Source organism: Geotrypetes seraphini, chromosome 2 (assembly GCF_902459505.1).
Source record: "Geotrypetes seraphini chromosome 2, aGeoSer1.1, whole genome shotgun sequence".
Classification (NCBI taxonomy): domain Eukaryota; kingdom Metazoa; phylum Chordata; class Amphibia; order Gymnophiona; family Dermophiidae; genus Geotrypetes; species Geotrypetes seraphini.
The window spans coordinates 327,305,658-327,328,398 of record NC_047085.1 but is presented as its reverse complement, the minus strand read 5'-3'; the positions used below and the strand labels follow the sequence as shown (position 1 = coordinate 327,328,398).

At 44.6% G+C, this 22,741-nt stretch overlaps 1 protein-coding gene across 4 annotated transcripts in view; it reads left to right on the top strand.

The window, feature by feature from the left end:
• RARB (retinoic acid receptor beta) overlaps window positions 1-22,741 on the top strand; it is a 751,528-nt gene that overhangs the window by 639,144 nt on the left and 89,643 nt on the right. For all 4 annotated transcript variants that reach the window (XM_033930170.1, XM_033930168.1, XM_033930169.1 and 1 more), the window contains one exon: window positions 9,639-9,799. In XM_033930170.1, the coding sequence (XP_033786061.1) occupies window positions 9,639-9,799 (161 nt within the window). The remainder of the gene's footprint in view (window positions 1-9,638; window positions 9,800-22,741) is intronic.

Here is a 22,741-nt window from a genome sequence, read left to right as displayed (position 1 = left end):
TCGATGCTGTAGGGGGCCCATCGCCGTTTGGAAAAAACAATGTTGATGCCTTCCTTCATTGGGCCCCCCCTGACCATTTCGGGCCCTAGGCACGTGCCTACTTGGCCTATTGGTTAATCCAGCCCTGGTTGTGTGGCTGCCACGAGGTCAGAAACAAGGATGCTCCATTGCAAGATTGCACCATCAAAGAACAACATGTAGTAGTACGCTTTCTTTGGGCAGAGGGAGTGAAACCTGTGGAAATTCACCGTTAGATATTGACTCAGTATGGACAGAGCACCATAAGAACATAAGAAGTTGCCTCCGCTGAGTCAGACCAGAGGTCCATCCTGCCCAGCGGTCCGCTCTCGCAGCGGCCCATCAGGTCTAATTGCCTGAACAGTGTCCCTGACTAATTTGTAACTGCCTCTAATCCTCTAATCCTCTAATCCTATCCCTATTACCTACCTCTACTCCTATCTATACCCCTCAATCCCTTTTTCCTCATCAGTGATGTCATAATGGCTTCACATAAGAACTTAAGAGCTGCCATACGGAGACAGACTGAAGGTCCATCAAGCCCAGCATCCTGTTTCCAACAGTGGCCAACCTAATTCCCAAGTACCAAGACAGATTTTATGCTGCTTATCCTAGGAATAAGCAGTGGATTTCCCCAAGCCATCTCAATAATTATCCTATGGATTCTAAAAACGGTGGCTGAAGTTAGGTGGTGGTAGGCACTATACCGCTGCATAACTTAATTGACCACATCGTTAGAAAGTAATTAAGCCACCATTAAGAAAAAAAATTCAGCCGCCTACTGGCGCCTCCCGAACCGGCGCAGTAATCGCGGCTACAGAGGCACCTAAGGTCAAAGAAAGTGTGGCTAATGCTGGAAATGACCTTAAGCATCCTTATTTCCTCCATAGCTGCGATTCACATGAAACACTGGCCTACATTCCAGTGCCTTTGTTTCACGTAGCTGCGATTCTGCAACTGGCGCCGGTGCGTGATTGATATGTGACTGGTGCTGATTTTGGAGGCATCAGCTGATACCGGTTGCAGAATCCAGCCCAAAGTGGGTTTTTTTTCACTTTAAACACTGATAGGGTTATTTTATAAACCATTTTAGTTCCTAAAATGCTGTTTTAGGCACATATTTACGTAATAATATATAAGGGAGCAAACTTAATACTTACAGCAAAATTGCACTAAATAATAACAAATTTGCCAATGATGAATTGCCGAAAGGGGTAATCCATGATTCAACGAAAGATTTATGAGTGTGTAAAAAGGTTTAAAGCGAGAAGAACAGATGCAACTGACAAAGGTCATGCACACAAGAGCACATTGAAAGGGCAGATGCCTTGATTAGAGAAGACCGACGGATAACGGTGTCTCTCTTGGCTGCAAATTTGGATATCAGCTATGGATCTGAATTTGCATGATGACTTTGAATAAAGGAAAGTCTGCGCACGATGGATTCCCAAATAGCTTACTGATCTGTGTGGAGGTTGCGACCAGTTCCTGAGAAGGTATGAAGAAGATCTGAGTATTCTGGAGAGAATTGTCACTGGTGACAAAACATGGGTGCATTACTGTGACAAGGAGAGCAAAAGACAAAGCATGATGTTCGCCTGGCTTCAGGAGCAGCCAAAAGACTTCTCTGCAGGAATGTAGAAGCTAGTTGAACAATACAACATGGGGACTATGTGGAAAAGTGAAATTTCTCACAGTTACTTCTATTAATGCTATTAAGGGCTTCTTCTATCAAACTGCGCTAGCAGTTTTCTAGCGCAGGGCGCTGCGCTGAATGGACCGCGCTGCTCCTATGAGCGTCGGGAGCAGTGCAGGCCATTCAGCGTGGCTTTCTGCGCTAAAAACTGCTAGCGCAATTTAATAGAAGAGGGGGTAAATGTATTTTGCCTTTACTTTTTGATTTACCCTCCTATATCAAAATTCAATGATCAATAAAGAATTTTTCCTAATATCAGAAATCAGTTTAAAGTCATAGCCGTTTATAGAATTCCCCAGAAATTGCCTTCAATCATTCTTGCATACAATATGCATTGTCCACAACACTGATATCCCAAAGTTCTGGTAGCCAACTGAGGGCAAATCTGTGGAACAAGCTTCTCACTAATATTCTGGCCTCTTTGTTAGATTATAATCACAAGAGAATGTCAAGGTACAATTGGCCAATATTTCCACAAAATGATAACCACTTGAGAGTCCCAGTTATAAGAGGTGAAACACAGACAAGTCTGTTAATAGACTCTTTTGTACAAAATTGCAGACACCATTCTCTATGACAGTATTCAGCTTGCTAACAGGCTTTCTTTAACTAAGATTTATGCATACCCTCTACCTATGTATCCACTAGTAAGATCTTCTGCCTGATGTTTAAAATCTTCATTGTCGGAGCAAATTTGGTACAGCCTCAAGTACTGACTAATCAGCAAACTGGGTTTAAGTTTATAGGGCTGATGGCTAGAAAATGTCATATAATTATTTCTTTCCAGTTGCTTCAATATAAGGACGTCTATAAGAGTGTCGTCATGTATCATAAAATTCAGATTTTTAAAGAAGGTATAGATAGTTACCTACAATGCTTTATTCTATTACTGTGATCCACAAACTGGTGAAATGTTTCCCAAAGATGCTGTCCATAGGAAAAAAAAATATCATCCAAGAATCTCTTCCAATAGCAGATGTAAAGGTATTGAGAAACAATATAAATAAAATCTTCTTCGAACTGTGCCATATGCAATGCTGCTGATGTAGAGCATTCTGATAGTTTGAATAAGTTAATGTTGGCATTGTGGTGAATTTAGAGGTTTTGCTTTGGGGGTTTTTTTTAACCTCAAATGCTTCTGCAAGTTGCAATAGAAGATGTTGCTTTGAATGATCTACAATAAGAGTCTTTATAATTTTGTTTCACTATGGTTGGATGCTTTTGTATGATTTTTGGATTGATAACACTTTGAATTAACTTTTGCTATAAGGATGATTTGGTTGAACTGCAGTATAAGATGTTCAAATTCTGTCATTCCAAAATTGCAGAACAGAAGGGTTTTTGGGTTGGGGGTGGTTGGGGTTTTTTGTTGGGTTTTTTTGCTGTTTTGGGACATCCATGTGCTTTGAAAATGAGCCCCACAGTCTCCCAGCTGCTAGCCATATAAATTGTGACTTCGTGTAGGATATTGCTCTTGATCAGGGCTGGATTTAGATGAAAAGAGGCCCTAGGCTATTTCACTTATGAGGCCCTTTCACCTCCCATTTTTAAGTTTGTAAATTACATGAGAGATAATAAAATACATCATTACTGTGATATATATCAATATGTTAAATGAAACATGTTGTTATTGGTACTAACCTTTATAAAAAATGTGACACGGATCTTGAGGCCCTAGGCTGAAGCCTAGTTAGCCTATAGGAAAATCCGGCCCTGCTCTTGATACAAATAAAGAGGGCCTCTAAAAAAGTGGACTGCGCTATTATTAGCGTGTGAGTTTCCTGTGCGCCGAGGCCACTTTTAGCATGGTTGTAAAATGGCCACATTTTCTATTTCCTGAATTAATGCCTCATGCTAATTTCCAAATTAGTGTGCGGTCATTAGTGCATGAGCCCTTACTGCCACCTATTTACTAGGTGATAAGGGCTCCATGCTAACCACACAGTAAACAGTTAACGCACGGTGATATAGCTATGCTAACCAATTAATGCAGATCTGCAAAAAAAAAAAAAGAAACAGTAGTGTTTAATGCTTCACTTCTTCAAAATGAGTAAAAGCACTCCAATTGTTCTTACTCGGGCCTCTTAGTTTTCTTCTATACCAAAATGGTTCCAAAAAAGCAAAATTCAAAACTCCATCTCAGCATCCCATAGACTAGGTGGATTTTTTTTAAAACATACTCACTGAAATTTCTTTTAAAACCTAAAACTAACCAAGGAGAGGAACATCAGAAATTCAACATGGGAAGGGGATCATGGGGCCTCTTCACCAAATCCAGCTCTTCAATCATTTGTTCCTCTCCCCAGCCTCTCTATTTCTAAGTTTTATTCACTACCCACTTCTTTTAAATTAGTTAAATATGAAATATTCCATAGAACAAAGTGCAATAATAATAATAATAGCTTTATTTATATCCCATCATACCTTTTCAGTTCAAGATAGTATACAACAAGAACAACAAGAGATGCTGTAAGGACAGCGAGGTTACATTCAGTTAGATTTGGGAAGGTGTGGAAGACAGTTAAGTGAACGGGGTGGTAAGGTAGGAAGAAGGAGTGTGTTAGAAGAGGTAAGAGAAGAGCAGAATAGAAGGATCAGATAAATTTCTCGAATAAGTGGGTTTTTAGTGATTTTCTGAATGAATGGTATGGTTGGTGCATTCAAGATTAGGTCGCTTAAGGTGTTGTTCCAGATCCCTGCTTAAAAGGAGAATGTCCTGTTGAGGAATCTTTTGAATTTGCATCCTTTGGGAGAAGGAAATGTGAACAGTAATGTTCTGCGAGAGAGGCGGAGTTTGTCCTGTGGGGTGAGGTGTTTTAGGAAGTAGGTGGGTGCGGTGCCGAGGAGGGTCTTGAAGATTATTCTGGTCTCTATAGGTAACCAGTGAAGTTTCTTGTAGTATGGGGTGATGTGGTCGGATTTTTTCAAGCCAAAGATTAGTGAAATGGCTGTGTTCTGGATGAGTCTCAGTTTCTTGATTTTTTTTTTTTTTGTGAGACCCTAGGTAGATTATGTTGCAGTAGTCCAGTGAGCTAAGGATTAGAGACTGGACCAACAGTCTGAATGATGTGAAATCGAAGTATGGTTTTAGTGTGCGTATTTTCCATAATAAATGGAAACATTTTTTGATTAGGCTGTTGGTATGGGCTTCGAGTGTCAGTTGCTGATCTAGGGTAACTTCTAGGATTTTGATGTTAGGGTTAATTGGGAAGTCCATTCCATTTAGGTTGATAGCCAATTCTGTTTGTTTGCTTGTTGGGGAGACCATAAATATCTTGGTCTTTTCCGGGTTTAGCTTTAGTTGACCATTGTTCTACGTGGTTGATAATTGATGAGGTGAAGTGTCTGGTTTCAGTTGACAGTGTAGAGATGGGGACAATGATTGTGATGTCATCTGCGTAGATGTATGATTGGAGGTTCAGTTTGGAAAGCTCCTGGCCTAAGGAGGACATTTATAGGTTAAATAGGGTGGGGGATAAAGGGGAGCCTTGGGTGACACCACAGGAGTTGGTCCAGATCTGGGAGTAGGTTTGCTCACTGGTGACTTGGTAGGATTGGTTTCTAAGGAAGCCTCTAAACCAGTTGAGAATGTGGTCTGAGATATCTATGGCATTTAGCCAGTTGAGTAGTATGTCATGGTCCACCAGATCGAAGGCGCTGCTGAGGTGAAATTGGAGTATTAGTGCGTGTTTCCCTGAGCTGAGTAGTTGTGACCAATGATGGAGGCTAAGGCTGTTTCGGTGCTGTGGTGTGAGCGGAATCCTGATTGGTATTCGTGGAGTAATGAGAATTTATCTAGGTAGTTCATAAGGGCAGCATTGATTAGGCCTTCCATCACTTTGGTGAAGAGAGGGATGTTGGCTACTGGTCTGTAGTTGGAACTGTACTCTAGTTGGAACTGTACATATCTATCCCACAGGATTCCAGCTCTGTCTATATTTTCACTCCCGACGTCAGGACATAGCTAGCATACTGTCCCCTTTGGCATTCTTAAGTCTTCATCGGGGGATTCCTCAGTGCACACATTTATCGGCATCACGCTCAGGGAAACTAAAATCTTCTTGCTTACTGCCGCTGACCTGTCAAATAACTAACCAATTAACGCGGGGCATACCTATTCTCCACCCCCAAACACGGTCGCCACACTAAAGAATAAAATCTATTTTATAGCATGTGGGAAGCCTGAGTATGTCATGTGGTAATGCTTTTTAACCTGTTGTAACCACGTGTTCGTGCCACAGCTCAGTTAAAAGACCCCAAAATATATACGTACTTTGTTTATTTTAAATTTAAATTCAATTCAGAATTAAGGTTTCTAAAGTTCCTATTCTCCTCTGGGATCTTACTGAAGAAGTACTTCATGGAGGTCTTGCTATTATCTAATGCCACCTCAGTTATTTCCAAATGTTTTTATTTGCTTTGAGTTTTGAAGGAAAATCCAGGAGAGGCAGCTGGCGATGCATTGTCAGATAATCTTAACGATTAATTTACTCAGTTTTGGGGGAATAGTCGAGATGGCATTTCATCAAGAGCTGCCCTCTTGTAATTTTCTCTTCTAAGAAAGATAAATTATCTGTACCAAGATCATATTTTAAGAAAATTGATTTCTTATTTTTAGGGGGGGGTGAATTCAGATATTTCCTGCTATGGCAAGAACTACACAAGCATTTCATCAGTTGAAGGTTAGGGTAATTGAAATTGTTGGTAGTTTCTTTTTGCAATTCCCCTGTAAACATTTACCCCTCCCCCCATTTTACTAAATCACGATAGCGGTTGTTAGCACAGAGAACCATGATGAATGCTCCATGCTGCTCCTGACGCTTTTAGGAACTCTATGAGCGTCAGGAACTGTGCAGAGCATTCAGCGTGGCTCCCTGCGCTAATAATCACTATCACAGTTTAGTAAAGGGGGGATTAGTTAACCCTTTCTGATGCAAATTTTGTGGGTTTATTGAGCCTGGCAAATTGAAATGTTGCGTTATCTCCTATTCACTGACTATAATATGGAGACTGTGTTCCAAATCTCTGCCCACATACTGTCCAGTCCCTCCCCCTAGCTGATCTAGGCACCTACCTTAATTTTTTATTTAGCTTAATTGGTGCCATTAATGACCAATAATGAGCTCATAATGGGCAAAAATTAAAATTAATTGGGTGGTAGGCACCTACCCCAAGGAGATCCAAGAAAGTAGGTGTGGTAAGAGTCAGATAGTGGACAGATCTTGGGCACTGCAACCCCATTAGCCCATTAGGATTGACTTGGTTGGTGTATGGCAGTGGTCTCAAACTCAAACCCTTTGCAGGGCCAATTTTGGATTTGAAGGTACTTGGAGGGCCGCAGAAAAAATAGTTAATGTCTTATTAAAGAAATGACAACTTTGCATGAGGTAAAACTCGTTATAGTAACTATAACGAGTTTTACCTAATGCAAAGTTGTCTTATAGTTGTAATATAATTTATAAATCTTATAGCTATAAGTTTATAATAATAAATATAATATAATAAAGCTTTCAGCAGTGTATAGCTGACTTATAGTTATAAGATTTATAAACTTATAGTTTAAACTTATATTATAAACTTATAAGTTTATAAATCTTATAACTATAAGTCAGCTATAATAATAATAATAATAATAATAACTTTATTCTTGTATACCGCAATACCATGGAAGTTCAATGCGGTTAACAATAGAAGAGACTGTACATTTACAGCGATGATACATATTATAGTGTTGTTACATTTACAGAGATGTTACATAAATAGCAGTAATAAAAAGGCATATACTAAAGAGGAGGCTGTGCGTATACAGCGATGTTACATGTTATAGCGGTGATACATTTACGGTGATGTTAAATGTGAGGCAATGATAAGGCAGGGCAATTAGATAAAACAGAGATTGAGTAAGAGAGGCCATAGTGGCTTGGGAGGGGGGCGTAGTCGGAGGGCATGGAGGCATATCGAGGTCAGGAGGGTGCAGGGAAGGGGGGAAGGCAGCGTTAGCGGAATTTGTCGAAGAGGTAGGTTTTTAGTGACTTCCTGAACAAGTGGTAGGGCGGGGAGTTGGAAATGAGGGCAGTAAGGCAATTGTTCCATTTGCCCGCTTGGAATGCTAGGGTTCTATCAATGAATCTCTTGTAGAGGCAGCCTTTTAGGGAGGGAAAGGTGAATAGGTGGGCGTTTCGTGTGCGAGAGGGGCCTGCTATTTCAAGGTGCTCAGACAAGTAGATTGGGGAAGATCCTGTTAGAGTTTTAAAACAGAGGCAGACGAACTTAAAGATGATCCTTGCCTCTACTGGAAGCCAATGGAGTTTGGTGTAGTAGGGGCTGACATGGTCGTATTTTTTGAGATCATAGATGAGGCGGACGGCAGCATTTTGGACTGTTCTAAGACGTTTGATGGTATTTTTATAGGATCCCAGGTAAATAATGTTGCAGTAGTCTAATATGCTTAATACCAGAGATTGAACGAGTAGACGAAAGGCTTGGTGGTCGAAGTAACGTTTGATGGTGCGCAGTTTCCAGAGGGTACAGAAACATTTTTTCACCTGGGCACTGGTATGGTCATCGAAGGTTAGAGTGCGGTCCAGGATGACTCCAAGGATTTTTATGGTGGGTAGGATGGGGTAATCTAGCCCATTCAGTCTGAGGGAAGTGTTTGTTATTTTATGGTTGGGACTTGCTAGGAAGATTTTGGTTTTTTCAGAGTTCAACTTTAATTTGAGTTTTGAGGTCCACAGTTCTAACTTGGTGAGGATAGATACGATGAGTTTTTCTGTTTCTAGAGTGAGTGAGGTAATGGGAACAATGATGGTGATGTCATCTGCATATATGAACGATTTTAGATTTGAGTTTGCTAGGCTTCGTGCCAGAGGGGTCAAGTAAATATTGAATAGGGAGGGGGATAGGGGAGAGCCTTGTGGGACTCCACAAGGGTTACGCCAGTGGTGGGAGAAGGCTCCATTGCTGTGGACCTGGTAGGTACGGTTGGTTAGGAAGCCTGTGAACCAATCTATTACCTGTCCGGAGATGCCGATGGAGTCAAGGCAGTTGAGCATAATGTCGTGGTCGACCAGGTCGAAGGCGCTGCTCAGATCGAATTGAAGTATCAGGGCGCTTTTACCCAGCGAGAACAGGTGGAGGAGGTAATTTGTCAGCTGAAAGCAGTGAAACATGCAGAAAGCAGAAAGCAGTGAAACATGCAGAAAGTGAAAAACTATCAAAGTATTAACTGCAAGAGACAAGATTTTGGACCAACTATTTTGAGGCCTTCGGTATTTTAAAGAATGATACTTTATGGAAAACTCCACAACTGCCTTCAGCTCTCACCTCCTCCAGCACTGGACACATGCACAAGCAGCACTGCCTCCAGAACCTTAAGTTCTGGAACGTTGCCCGCTTCACTGCTGTAAACTCACAGAAGCGCTTTCCTGCATCTGCACATGATTGGACTCCACCTCACAATTGCATACAGACGCAGGAAAGCGCTTGCGTGAGTTTACATCAACCTCCGGACACTTAAGGCACAAGTTTTCCATAAAGAATCATTCTTGATAATACTGAGGGCATCAAAATAGTACTTTGCAGGCCGCATGTGGCCCATGGGCCGCAAGTTTGAGACCACTGGTTATGGGGAGCTGTAGTCTGTTGATTCCAATCTGGTTATCCTGTGGCCTGCAATATCACTAGGCTATGTTTTCTTTTATTTATAATTATTATTTCAGAGTGTGCAGTTTGGGAATTAACCCTATTGTTCATTCTGTCACTGCATCAACCTTTCTACACTGACTCTTGATTTATACCATTGTCTGTAACATCTGTAAAGAAACAAAACACAACTGCAGTGACACTTTCGAAAAACTGATAATGTACCACCATATTGCAATATTCACAATATTTGAATTGTCTTTCTCTCTCTCCTCTGAAGCAGTCAGAAATGACAGAAACAAAAAGAAGAAGGAGACGTCGAAGCAAGAATGTACAGAAAGCTATGAAATGACAGCGGAGCTGGATGACCTTACGGAGAAAATTCGCAAAGCTCACCAGGAAACCTTCCCCTCACTGTGCCAGCTGGGCAAATACACCACGGTAAGCAGGGAAAATGTGTGGTTGTGTGTATGTTTATTTGGCATTTATAGACTGCATTTTGCCTTAACATCAATGCGGTTTACATAAAAACTGTAAAAAGAGCGCCATTTCATTTGAAAGAAAAGATTAAAAGAAGAAAATAAAACAGAAACAGGAAAAAAAAAGGTCTGATAGCAGCTGCAAAACAAAATCCTAAGAATATGATAAGTTATCCCAGGACAAGCAGGCAGCATATTCTTAACGCATGGGTGACGTCACCGACGGAGCCCTCGGTACGGACCTTTTTAACTAGAAGTTTCTAGTTGGCCGCACCGCGCGTGCGCGAGTGCCTTCCCGCCCGACGGAGGAGTGCGTGGTCCCCAGTTTCTTCGTTTCCGCGGAGCGAAGAAGACGCGTGTGTTTTTCAACGACCGTTGAACTCACTTTTTTGCCTTCCCGCTCGCGAATTTTTTCTTATTTTCTCTGTATTCACCTTCGGGTTTCTTTTCTTTTAGTTTGCAAAAAAAAAAAAAAAAAAAAAACTTTGATTTTTTCTATCTTTTTTCGTTTTGCCCCGGCGGGGCCTGTTGCCATTATCCAGGCCTCGGGATTCGATTTTGCGGAGGCTGTTTTCCCCTTCATGCCCCCGCAGGTCGGTTTCAAGAAGTGCCAGCGGTGTGCACGCCCGATCTCCCTCACTGACCCACACAATTGGTGTTTACAGTGTTTGGGGCCAGAGCATCGGGCGGACTCCTGCACCCGCTGTGCCACTCTTAAAAAGCGGACGCTTAAAAACCGAAAAATCCAACAAGATCTGTTGTTCGGCACCGGGTCGACCATGGAATCCTCGACTTCGACAGCGGTACCACAGAAATCGGCACCGTCGGCTTCGACGACGCCCGACCCCACATCGGCGCCGCTGGCGCAAGGTAAGCCGGCTAAGAAGCCTACCCCTTCCCTCGAGCGCCCACCAGCCACAGTGGCGACACCGACCCTGCCGGCCTCGAGCCGAGCCCGAAAGCGCTCCGTCCCGATTTCGGTGAGTGCCTCATCATCGGCCTCCTCATCGCCGGGACGTAGAGCGGCACCTAAGGAACCGAAGAAAAAGAAAGCGGTTCCGGTGCCTCCCCTGGATGACCGAATTGCGGCCATCCTCCAGGGTCAACTGCAAGACCAGCTGAAACGTCAGCTCGAGCAACTGTTGCCTACTATCCTGGCACCGCTTCTTCCGGTACCAGACCGGCCCGAGCCCCGTACCGAGCCACCGGTGTCCACCCCATCGGTACCTATTAATACCTCCATGCCGATTCTCTCGGCCCAACATGCCACTGCGGATCCTCCTCGGGACCGAGCGGAGCACCATTCTTCCCGGGACCGGGACCGACGCCGGTCCTCCTCCCCCGGTACCGTTTCGGTACGCTCTGGGAAATCTTTGTCCAAGACTCACCATACCGACCCTTCCACCCCGGTGTCGCGTCATGCACACCCGGAGGTCCGGGACCCAGACTTGTGGGAAGAGTCTCCCCCCGGTACCGAGGAAGATCTCTCCTCCTCTGATGAGGATCCCTCAGCTCCTGATGCCACCTCCAGGCCTGAGCAATCCTCCTTCTCAAAGTTTCTCAGGGAGATGTCTGCCGCCCTATCCCTCCCTCTGGAATCAGACTCCAAGAAATCCCAAGCCTTTCTAGAGGCTCTGGATTTTGAGCAACCTCCCAAGGAGTTTCTTAAACTACCCGTGCATGACATCCTACGGGAGACTTTCTATAAAAATTGGGAAAACCCCCTTACAGTGCCTGGGGCCCCACGCAAGTTAGATAACCTTTATAGGGTTATCCCTATTCCAGGATTCGATAAGTCACAACTTCCCCATGAGTCCCTCCTGGTTGAATCCACCTTAAAGAAGACTCAGGGCTCCAGTGTCTATGCCTCCACCCCCCCTGGCAGAGAGGGTAAAACCATGGACAAGTTTGGCAAGAGGCTCTATCAGAATGCCATGTTGGCCAACAGGGCGAACAACTATTCCTTCCATTTTTCATTCTACATGAAACACTTGGTCCAGCAGTTGTCAGCCCTCCAGAAGTATCTCCCAGAGAGGAAGATCCCACTTTTTCAGCAACAAATCTCTGGTCTCCTCCAATTGAGAAAATTTCTGGTCCGCTCGATATATGATTCCTTCGAGCTTACCTCCCGTGCCTCTGCCATGGCTGTAGCCATGCGCCGCCTGGCCTGGCTGAGAGTCTCAGACTTGGACATTAATCACCAAGATCGTCTAGCCAACGCCCCTTGTCTTGGGGATGAACTGTTTGGAGAGTCCCTGGATTCCACCACCCAAAAACTCTCTGCGCATGAAACTAGGTGGGACACCCTGATTAAACCAAAAAAGAAGGCTCCGCCTACACGTCCTTACAGGCCTCAAACCTCATACCAGCGCAGATTCTCAGCCAGACCACTCAACCCGCCTTCCCAACAGTCTCGGCGGCCACGGCAGCAACATCACCAGGCGCAGGCACGTTCTCAATCCACTCAACCTAACAAGCCTCTGCCTTCTGCTAAGCCGTCTCAGCCCTTTTGACTCTTCTCTCCAGGGCATAGCCAGTCTTCCACCTTCGCTACCTCTTCCACAACCAATCGGAGGTCGTCTCACCATTTTCTCCAGCCGTTGGGAGGTCATCACATCGGACCAGTGGGTCCTCAACATCATCCACCACGGCTACTCTCTCAACTTCCAGACTCTTCCACCGGACAACCCTCCCGTAGAGTCTGCTTCTCATTCATCTCAAATCCCCCTCCTCCTGAGGGAGGTTCAATCCCTCCTTCTTCTCAATGCCATCGAAGAGGTACCTCCAGAACAATGGGGTCAGGGATTCTACTCCCGCTACTTCCTGGTACCCAAAAAGACGGGAGACCTCCGTCCCATTCTCGATCTCAGGAACCTCAACAAACACCTCGTCAAGGAGAAGTTCAGAATGCTTTCCCTTGCCACGCTCTACCCTCTTCTCTCTCAACACGACTGGCTATGTTCCCTGGACCTCAAGGAGGCCTACACTCACATCTCCATCAATCAGACTTCTCGCCGCTACCTGCGTTTCCAGGTACACCACCTTCACTATCAGTACAAGGTGCTTCCCTTTGGCCTCGCCTCATCTCCCAGGGTATTCACCAAGTGCCTGATAGTGGTAGCGGCCTTCCTCAGATCTCACAACCTCCAAGTGTTCCCCTACTTGGACGATTGGTTGGTGAAAGCACCGTCGCCTCACCTTGTGCTACAGGCTACTCATCACACCATCTCTCTCCTCCATCTCTTGGGGTTCGAGATCAACTACCCCAAGTCGCATCTGCTTCCCACCCAGCGACTTCAATTCATCGGAGCTGTTCTGGACACCACTCTAATGAGGGCCTTTCTTCCCCCCGATCGTCAGTGGACCCTGCTCCATCTCTGTCGTCAGGTCCTCATGCATCCCACCATTCCTGCCCGACAAATGATGGTCCTCCTGGGCCACATGGCATCGACAGTTCATGTCCTTCCTCTGGCACGCCTCCATCTCCGGACACCTCAATGGACTCTCGCCAACCAATGGTCACAAACGACGGATCTTCTTTCTCATCCCATCTCTGTGACATCATCTCTTCAGCAATCTCTCCAATGGTGGTTGAACTCCTCAAATCTTTCCAGGGGTCTACTCTTTCATCTGCCCCCTCACTCCATGACCATCACCACAGATGCCTCCCCCTATGCGTGGGGAGCCCATCTAGGGGATCTACGCACCCAGGGTCTTTGGACCCCACAAGAGCATCAGCATCACATCAATTTCCTGGAACTCAGAGCCATGTTCTACGCTCTCAAAGCGTTCCAGCATCTTCTCTGCCCCCAGGTTCTTCTCCTGTGCACAGACAATCAAGTCGCCATGTACTACATAAACAAACAAGGCGGCACCGGATCTCGCCTCCTTTGCCTCGAGGCCCTACGCATCTGGACCTGGGCCACGGCCCGCAATCTTTTCCTCAAGGCGGTCTATATCCAGGGCGAACAGAACTCCCTGGCCGACAATCTCAGCCGCATACTTCAACCTCACGAGTGGACACTGGATCCTCCAACACTCCACTCCATCTTTGCTCGATGGGGCACTCCGCAGGTGGACCTCTTTGCAGCACCTCACAATCATCAGCTGCCCCAATTCTGTTCAAGACTCTTCTCTCCTCATCGTCTGGCACCAGATGCATTCCTGCTCGATTGGAAGGATCGGTTCCTGTATGCCTTCCCTCCACTTCCTCTGATGTTGCGGACCTTGTTCAAGCTCCGCAGGGACAGGGCCACCATGATTCTCATCGCCCCTCGGTGGCCACGACAACACTGGTTCTCCCTCCTGCTCCAACTCAGCTCCAGGGAGCCCATTCCTCTTCCTGTGTTTCCTACTCTACTTACACAGCAGCATCAATCTCTACTACATCCCAATCTGTCTTCGCTCCACCTGACAGCTTGGTTTCTCTCGGGCTGACCTCTCCAGAGAATCTATCTCAGCCTGTCCGTCTCATTTTGGACGCCTCCAGGAAACCGGCCACCCTCCAATGTTACCATCAGAAGTGGACCAGGTTCTCCTCCTGGTGTCTACGGCATCATCAGGATCCCACCTCTTTGGCGGTGGAATCTGTACTGGACTATTTGCTCTCTCTGTCCAATGCTGGTCTCAAATCTACCTCCATCAGAGTCCACCTCAGTGCCATCACTGCATTTCACGAGCCTATCCTCGGAAAACCTCTCACGGCTCATCCTCTGGTTTCCCGGTTCATGAGAGGTCTCTTCCATGTCAAACCGCCTCTGAAGCCTCCTCCTGTCGTCTGGGACCTGAATGTGGTTTTATCAGCTCTCATGAAACCTCCTTTTGAGCCTCTTGCCTCAACTTCGCTCAAATTCCTTACCTGGAAGGTGCTTTTCCTGATTGCCATCACCTCTGCCAGGAGGGTTAGTGAGCTGCATGCACTGGTCGCTGATCCACCTTTCACTGTTTTTCACCATGACAAGGTGGTCCTGCGCACCCATCCTAAATTTCTTCCTAAGGTGGTCTCAGCTTTTCACCTCAACCAGTCCATTGTGTTGCCTGTCTTTTTCCCTAAGCCCCATTCCCATCCTGGGGAACAGGCACTGCACACGCTGGATTGTAAGCGTGCCCTAGCCTACTATCTTGACCGTACCAGGGCTCACCGCTCCTCTCCTCAGCTTTTTTTGTCATTCGACCCTAACCGTATGGGTCATCCTGTCTCCAAACGAACGCTTTCCAATTGGCTTGCTGCCTGTATTGCGTTCTGCTATGCTCGGGCCGGTCTGTCACTGGAAGGTGCTGTCACGGCACACAGAGTCCGAGCTATGGCTGCTTCTGTGGCTTTCCTCCGCTCCACGCCCATCGAGGAAATCTGCAAGGCGGCCACTTGGTCCTCAGTTCACACGTTCACTACTCACTACTGTCTGGATGCCTTCTCCAGACGGGATGGACACTTCGGCCAATCTGTGTTACAAAATTTATTTTCCTAATGGCCAACCATCCCTCCTCCCTCTTTGTTAGCTTGGAGGTCACCCATGCGTTAAGAATATGCTGCCTGCTTGTCCTGGGATAAAGCACAGTTACTTACCGTAACAGGTGTTATCCAGGGACAGCAGGCAGATATTCTTACGTCCCACCCACCTCCCCGGGTTGGCTTCTTAGCTGGCTTATCCTAACTGGGGACCACGCACTCCTCCGTCGGGCGGGAAGGCACTCGCGCACGCGCGGTGCGGCCAACTAGAAACTTCTAGTTAAAAAGGTCCGTACCGAGGGCTCCGTCGGTGACGTCACCCATGCGTTAAGAATATCTGCCTGCTGTCCCTGGATAACACCTGTTACGGTAAGTAACTGTGCTTTTTCAAAAGACCTCTAAATTTAGAATAAGATCATTCAGAATGGATTTCATTTGGAAGGGAATTCCATAAAAATGGGAATGAAGCAAAAAAAGAATTACAAGTAGATGTTAACTTAACTAAATGCACTGGAGGCAATGACAATTGATGAGCTTTGGATGATCTCAAATTCCACATTGGTCGATATGGGACCAAACGTTTTGACAAATAACAAGGTTGGCCTGAGTGTATAGCCTTAAGTTAGAGTCTTATAGAAACAGTCTAAATTTAACTGGAAGCCAATGATATTCCTTAAATAGAGGAGTAGGGTGTCTGGGGGTGCCATTAATGAGTATAGTAGAATCTCAGTTAACCAGATCTCGTTTAACCGGTACACTTAACCAATCGGCAAAAAAAAAAAAGACCCCTGATGCACCAGTGGCAACAGTCCTGAGCAGCAACCCCTCCCCCCCCAGACCCTAAAGAACTACAAGCAGCAGCAGTTCTGAGACGTGAAACCCACCTCCCTCCTGACCCAAAGCACCAGCGCAGCAGCGTCCTGAGCTGCAAATCCCTCCTCCCTCAAGTCCCCAATCCCCAAAGCAGCTGAGAGAGGAACCCCCCTCCCTCCCACCCTGAAGCACCACAAAGCCCTCCTCCCTTCTTCCCTCTCCCACAAATCCTCTCGCTTCCTCCCTTCCTTCCTTACCCAAAGCACAGCATTGGTTAGCAGGAGGTAGACTCAAAACAGGCTACTCGTGGCCAGCCCGGGCAGGGCCTTTCCTCTGACGCATTTTTTTCTGATTAGCACTGTTACATCCGCTCTCCACCCCCTAACATACCCCCTCAAAGAAAATAAATAATCTTCTTTTAGCACATGTTATATGCGTGTAAATTGTCAAATTTACCACTGGGCACCAGAACACATCCTGTAGTAAGTCTTTTTTGCATGTGGTAAGTGTGCGCTGGCACATACCAAATGTTTAGTAAAAGGACACCATAGTGGGCTAAGACATGTTACTTTACATGTTTATCCCAGTTATTTGAAACTTGGTCTTGTTGCATAAAAATGAGGCCTGTATTAATTAGTGATAACATAACATGTCATAATGGTATCCCACATTGATAACTAAGCCCTTAGGTGGTTAAACTGGGCTCCATGGAGCGTGCTCTTAACAATATTCATTAGAAAAACCTAACAGGAAAAGATTAATTTGCTGGGTGCTCATCCTATATATTAATATTATACAGGAGAAACTGTGTTTTTATTACAGAGATGTGGTTAATGGAGGTCGGTGAATCTAATAAATTATTGCTTACTATCTTAGGTTCAGAAAACTTTTCAAAGCATTTCTGTACCAAGATAGGAAGCCAACCCTGAAGTAACTGAAATGGTAATTATAAAAGCCCATTTCTAAACTGTCTAATTCAACTCCTGGAACAAAATGAACTTGTAACTATTCACTGTAACTTGTATAGATTCACTGAGCCCACCGATTGTGTTTGCGACCCGATTATCCTCTGACCCGATTCACTAACCTCCTGGCCGATCATCCTCCGATCCAATCCGTGCAAGCAAATGAGGGGAAATGGCATGCAAAGTAGGAAGGGCCTCGATTCACTAAACAACGACTGGGCTGGATGATCCAAAAACAAGCAACTGCTGAGAACCAGTCATTTGTGCAAAAACCCTGCTCTCTGCCCCGACTCGCCTCCTCTTGCCGCCCCCGACTCTGTGGTTTTAAACCGTGGGTTTAAAGCGGGGCTGCACTACGGCGTGTTCTGTTAAGAACATAAGAATTTCCGCTGCTGGGTCAGACCAGTGGTCCATCGCGCCCAGCAGTCCGCTCACACGGCGGCCCTTAGGTCAAAGACCAGTGCATTAACTGAGACTAGCCTTACCTGTGTACGTTCTGGTCTAGCAGGAATTTGTCTAACTTTGTCTTGAATCCCTGGAGGGTATTTTCCCCTATGACAGCCTCCGGAAGAACATTCCAGTTTTCCACCACTCTCTGGGTGAAGAAGAACTTCCTTACATTTGTATGAAATTTATCCCCTTTTAACTTTAGAGAGTTCTCCCTACCTTGGAAAGGGTGAACAGTCTGTCTTTATCTACTAAGTCTATTCCCTTCAGTATCTTGAATGTTTCAATCATGTCCCCTCTCAGTCTCCTCTTTTCAAGGGAGAAGAGGCCCGGTTTCTCTAATCTCTTGCTGTACGGAAACTCCTCTAGCCCCTTAACCATTTTAGTCGCTCTTCTCTAGACCCTTTCGAGTAGTACCGTGTCCTTCTTCAAGTATGGTGACCAGAACATGCCGCAGTGCAGTCCCGCTTTAAACCCATGAGTTAAAACCACGGGCTCGCGAAAAAGTAAAGTTTCCAGCTTTGTTAAAAAAAAGTTTCCAACTCTTCCTTGTGTGGAGAGCATGCGCAGACCATCTACAGGCAAAGAAGATGGTCTACACATGCGTCAGGATTACTCTCTAGCGATCCATGCGGTCAGTGGGGGGGGGGGGCCGTTCCTTCCATCGCTCCAATTTGCATGAGGACGCGTTGTGGATCAGTCAGCCTGCCACGGATCGGACAGGATCAGGAAGGTTAGTGAATTTAGCCCTATGTATTTGTAACTATGACCTAACTGTGGGATACTTTTACCAAGGCGCGCTAACCAATTTACTGCTGGGCATGATGGACCACTGGTCTGACCCAGCAGTGGCAATTCTTATGTTTTTATGTTCTTATGTTTTTTCCTTTACCCCCTTTCTTAATTGTAACATTTCAACCTACTTTCCTTTGGTATCTAATATTGTTAGCGTGCGCTGTTTTAGTAGACCCCTGTATTAGTAACTGTACTGAATGTCCGTGTGAAACTGTCCATTGTAACTTCCTGGGTATCTGGCCCAACCTCTTGTAATGTAATCCGACCTTGAATTGAATAGATAAAGACAGAATAAAAAGCCTGATTAACATAGTAGATAGTAACATAGAGGGGCATAATCGAAAGAGACGTCTAAGTCCGTTTACGTCCAACTCACAAGTCGTCAAAAGTAAAAAACAGCTTAAGACACATTTTGAAAAATACGGCCAAATTTTTTTTCATTTCGAAAATCATCTAATTATACGTCCTGCTGATCTGATCGTCCAAGCTGCTAAATCGTCCATATTTATACCACATTTTTGTCCAACTTTTCGTCCAAGTCCAAAACGCCTAGAACAAGCCCTGTTGGACGTGGGAGGGGTCTGCAAAGTGATGGACTGCACACCCATACATGCCACCTAAATAGTGGTGTACCTTACAGGGCACTGCTGTGAACTTCACAAAAAGGGTGCCATGTCTTCTCCTCACTACAGTTCCCTTATAGGTCACGGTGAGCCCCCCAAACCACCTCCAGAATCCCCTAGACCCACTTATCTACCATCCCAATAGCCCTTATGGCTGAAGGAGCCATTTATATGCCAGTAAAAAAGGGTTTTGGGGGTGTAAAGGAGAGTGCACATGTTTCAGTATCAATGCAGTGATTACAGGGGCTTATGGGCATGGGTCCTCCTCTCTATGGGTCCCTAACCCACCCCCAAGACAACTTAAGCTGCCTCTGTGCTGGACGACTAGGCTTTCCTATGCCAGGCGGCCAGGTGATGATGGTCTGGAGGCTGAATTTTAAAGGTGTGATTACTATTTTTATGGGGGTGGGGGAAGGGGGTCGGGGATCACTGGGGTAGTGTGTGGGGGTCTGTTTTATGTGTTTGCAGTGCTTATCCTGTAACTTTAGGTGGGTTTTTGTGACTTAGACCATGTTTTACATGGTCTAAGTCACAACGTCCAAGTTCCGTCGATCGTGGGCTGTATAACTTTCGGTTATACATGCTGTATGACTAAGTCTAAGCCGGCCCACGTCCCGCCCAACTCCCGCCCTCCTGAAATGCCCCATTTAACTTTGGTCGTTCAGCGGCACTATGAAGGCCTAGGTCGTTTAGAAATACGTCCAAAACCCGTTTGTATTATCGGCACTTGGACGTATTTGGGAAATGTTCATCCAAGTGCTGACTTAGGCCTATTTTTGGACGTTTTTCTCTTTCGATTATGAGTCCCATAACATCTAAAGGAAGGGAAAAAGTTTGTTTTTTGTGTGATAATGCTTGATTAGTACAGTATTTAATTGAAGGTTGGAATATTGCTAACTGTCCCCCGATGTTTCATAAGGAGGAAGTGGGAGATTTGAATATAATTTATTTTAACTGCAAGACTTTGTTGAAATATTATTTTTATTTATTTATTTAACAGACTTATATCCTGCCTAAAACCTAAGCAGTTCAAAAAAATACATATATAAAATATAAAAACGTATAATATTAGACAATAGGAATGCATAAAATTATTCATTCTATATCCATATTTCCCCAATAGATAATGCTCTTCATCTGCCGGCATTTAAAAAAGCTTCCACGCTGTTTATAAAAGTTTCTTAACGTACTATATGTTATTCACCATCCTTAATTGTCCAGCTAAATTGATCCATAAAGTCACCCCGGCAAATGAGATGACTCTTGGTCTGGTGTCAACATATTTCACCCACTGTAAGCTCTCTGACGACAAGCACTTTAACACCTCTGATCTTCAAGAGCGATGTGGACGATACAATGTCATGGCCTGTGACAGGTCCCAAGGTGCCCCATTTTGAACAGCCTGACAAAGCAGTACCACAACTTTAAACTCAATTCTACTCTTAGGGCTTATTTTACAAAGTTGCACTAGGGCTTTAACGTGCGGAATAGCATGCACTAAAATGCCGCACGCACTAGCCGCTAACGCTTCCTTTTGAGCAGGCGGTAGATTTTTGGCTAGCGCGTGCTATAGCGTGTGGTAATCCGGTGCATGCGGTAAACCCGTAGCATAAAAGGAGCCCTTAATGGATAGTCAGTGTAATTGCTGCAGAAGTGATTATATTAATTAATTAATTTTTATATATTTAATAATTTATATTCTGCATATCCTACAATTCTTTGCAGATTACAAATTATTCAGGTACTCAAGCATTTTTCCCTAACTGTCCTGGTGGGCTCCCACTCTATCTAATGAACCTGGGGCAATAGGGATTTTAATGACTTGCCCAGGGTCACAAGGAGCAGTGCGGGATTTGAACCCCCAACCTCAAGGAGCTGAGGCTGAAGCTCTAACCACTGCACCACACACTCCCAACACAGAAACATAGAAAAATGAAAGCAGATAAAGAGCCATATGGCATATCAAGTCTTCCTATGCCACCTTATGCCACATTTGTGGGGGGTGGGAGGGCTTTTTCTGAGGCTTTTCCTCCCAGTGGAGCCTTACCCGGCTCATGTTGTAGCTTTGCCTATTTTCTAAACAATCCATGTGAATGTGTTTTATATAAATTATTATTGGATTTTTCACTGTTTCTGAGTTATTGGTACTATCTAGTCTTCCTAACCATGCTATCTACTATTCCTTCATCTCTCAAAGAGATCCAACTTACTTCTCCCAAATTTTCATGAATTCAGGTGCACTTTTTCCTCTCCAAGCATTCATCACCCTTTCTATGAAAAAGTATTTTCTGAGGCTATTTCCGAGTCTAAACCCCTTTCACTTTCATCCCGTGCCACCTCATTTCAGAGTTTCATTTCAATTGAAAGAGACTCACCTCATGTGTATTTATTCCACATAGTTATTAAAACATCTCCATCATATCTCCCCTTTCCCCCCATATTGAGATCTTTAAGTCTGTCCCCATAAGCCTTATGATGAAGACCCCTGTAGGAGATAACTATAGTGATACAGCATTTCTGCATCTCTTATTTCTTGGAATGGCTGTTCTGAGGTAGGTGGGTTTTATTCCCATATTGTGGATCTGATTTTGAGCATAGGAAAACTCCAGGCAATGTCTCCAAATCGATTTAAGTTCCCTGGCTTATTTAATATCTGGTTCCTTTAATTTTTATATAGTGGAAGGAAGAACATATGAAGGGTGTAGAAAGTTTTAGGGAAGATAGAAGAAAAAATGAAGGGGTCAGACTTGGACAGAATGTTGTGGAACTATGACTTACAATGGTAGAGGATGCTGTTGATATGGTGGAGAATTCACGTAATTTACACTTAACACATATCAAAAGCATCTTTAAAACAATTTATATGTCCGGAATTATCCATTCAATCCCAGGAATTCTTTTTAAAAAAAAAACATACAGACTTACACAGCTGGCTATGCTTCCTAGAGGGCAAGCACTTTTGAAAAGTAATAATAGCTACAGCTTTACCATTGTTTAATATTCCCCACTGAATTTAGACCATATTTAAATAAGATTGTGTAATCGCTGAAGTGTAGCTTCTTGGGCTGTGTTTGAAATGGCACCGTGGCTCCAGCCTGCTTAGAGCACATTTTCTGCTCCATTCCTGACACCTGAGACATTGGGAGAGTGACATCATATCACTGAAAAACTACCTAAGGGGAAGTATTTGGTTTTTCAGAGATGGGTTTGGTGGTTCCAGCCGGTTAGCATAAATCACATTTGTCAATAGGCTGTGTACTAATTGCATATGAATATTAATGAGGTGCTTAGTATGCATTTGCAAATTATGCCGCTCATTAAAATATTCTTTGTGTTATACTGCTGGGAAATGTTGCCTTAACACACTTCAGTAATTAAACCCATTTGGGTATATGGGAAAAAATGCTTACAACATCTGACCCTTTCAAAAAAATAAAAATAAACCTCGCATTTTTTAGCCCAGAATATTATTTCTTCTAAGAAGTCTCACCTTGTAAATCATGCAGATGAAAATGTGACTTTCAGTGTAAACCAGCAGGGATTTGGATCATTAGAGCTGTGCTTCGCAACGTAACAGGTGCGAGACGCCCTGGCCTGCGCGCTGATACGGAAGATACATTCAAGAACTTTAAAAGCTTTGGGTTATTCAAATCAGGCTCCAGTGTGGGTCAGCACTGTTGCACTTGCACTCCACAGGTATCGATGAGGCACAGTGCTTATAGGTAACATTTATTTCCTTAAAGAATGCCTTAACCTATATTTATTGTATTTCTTCCCTATTAAAAATAGAAAACTAACCCCCTAGCAAGGCT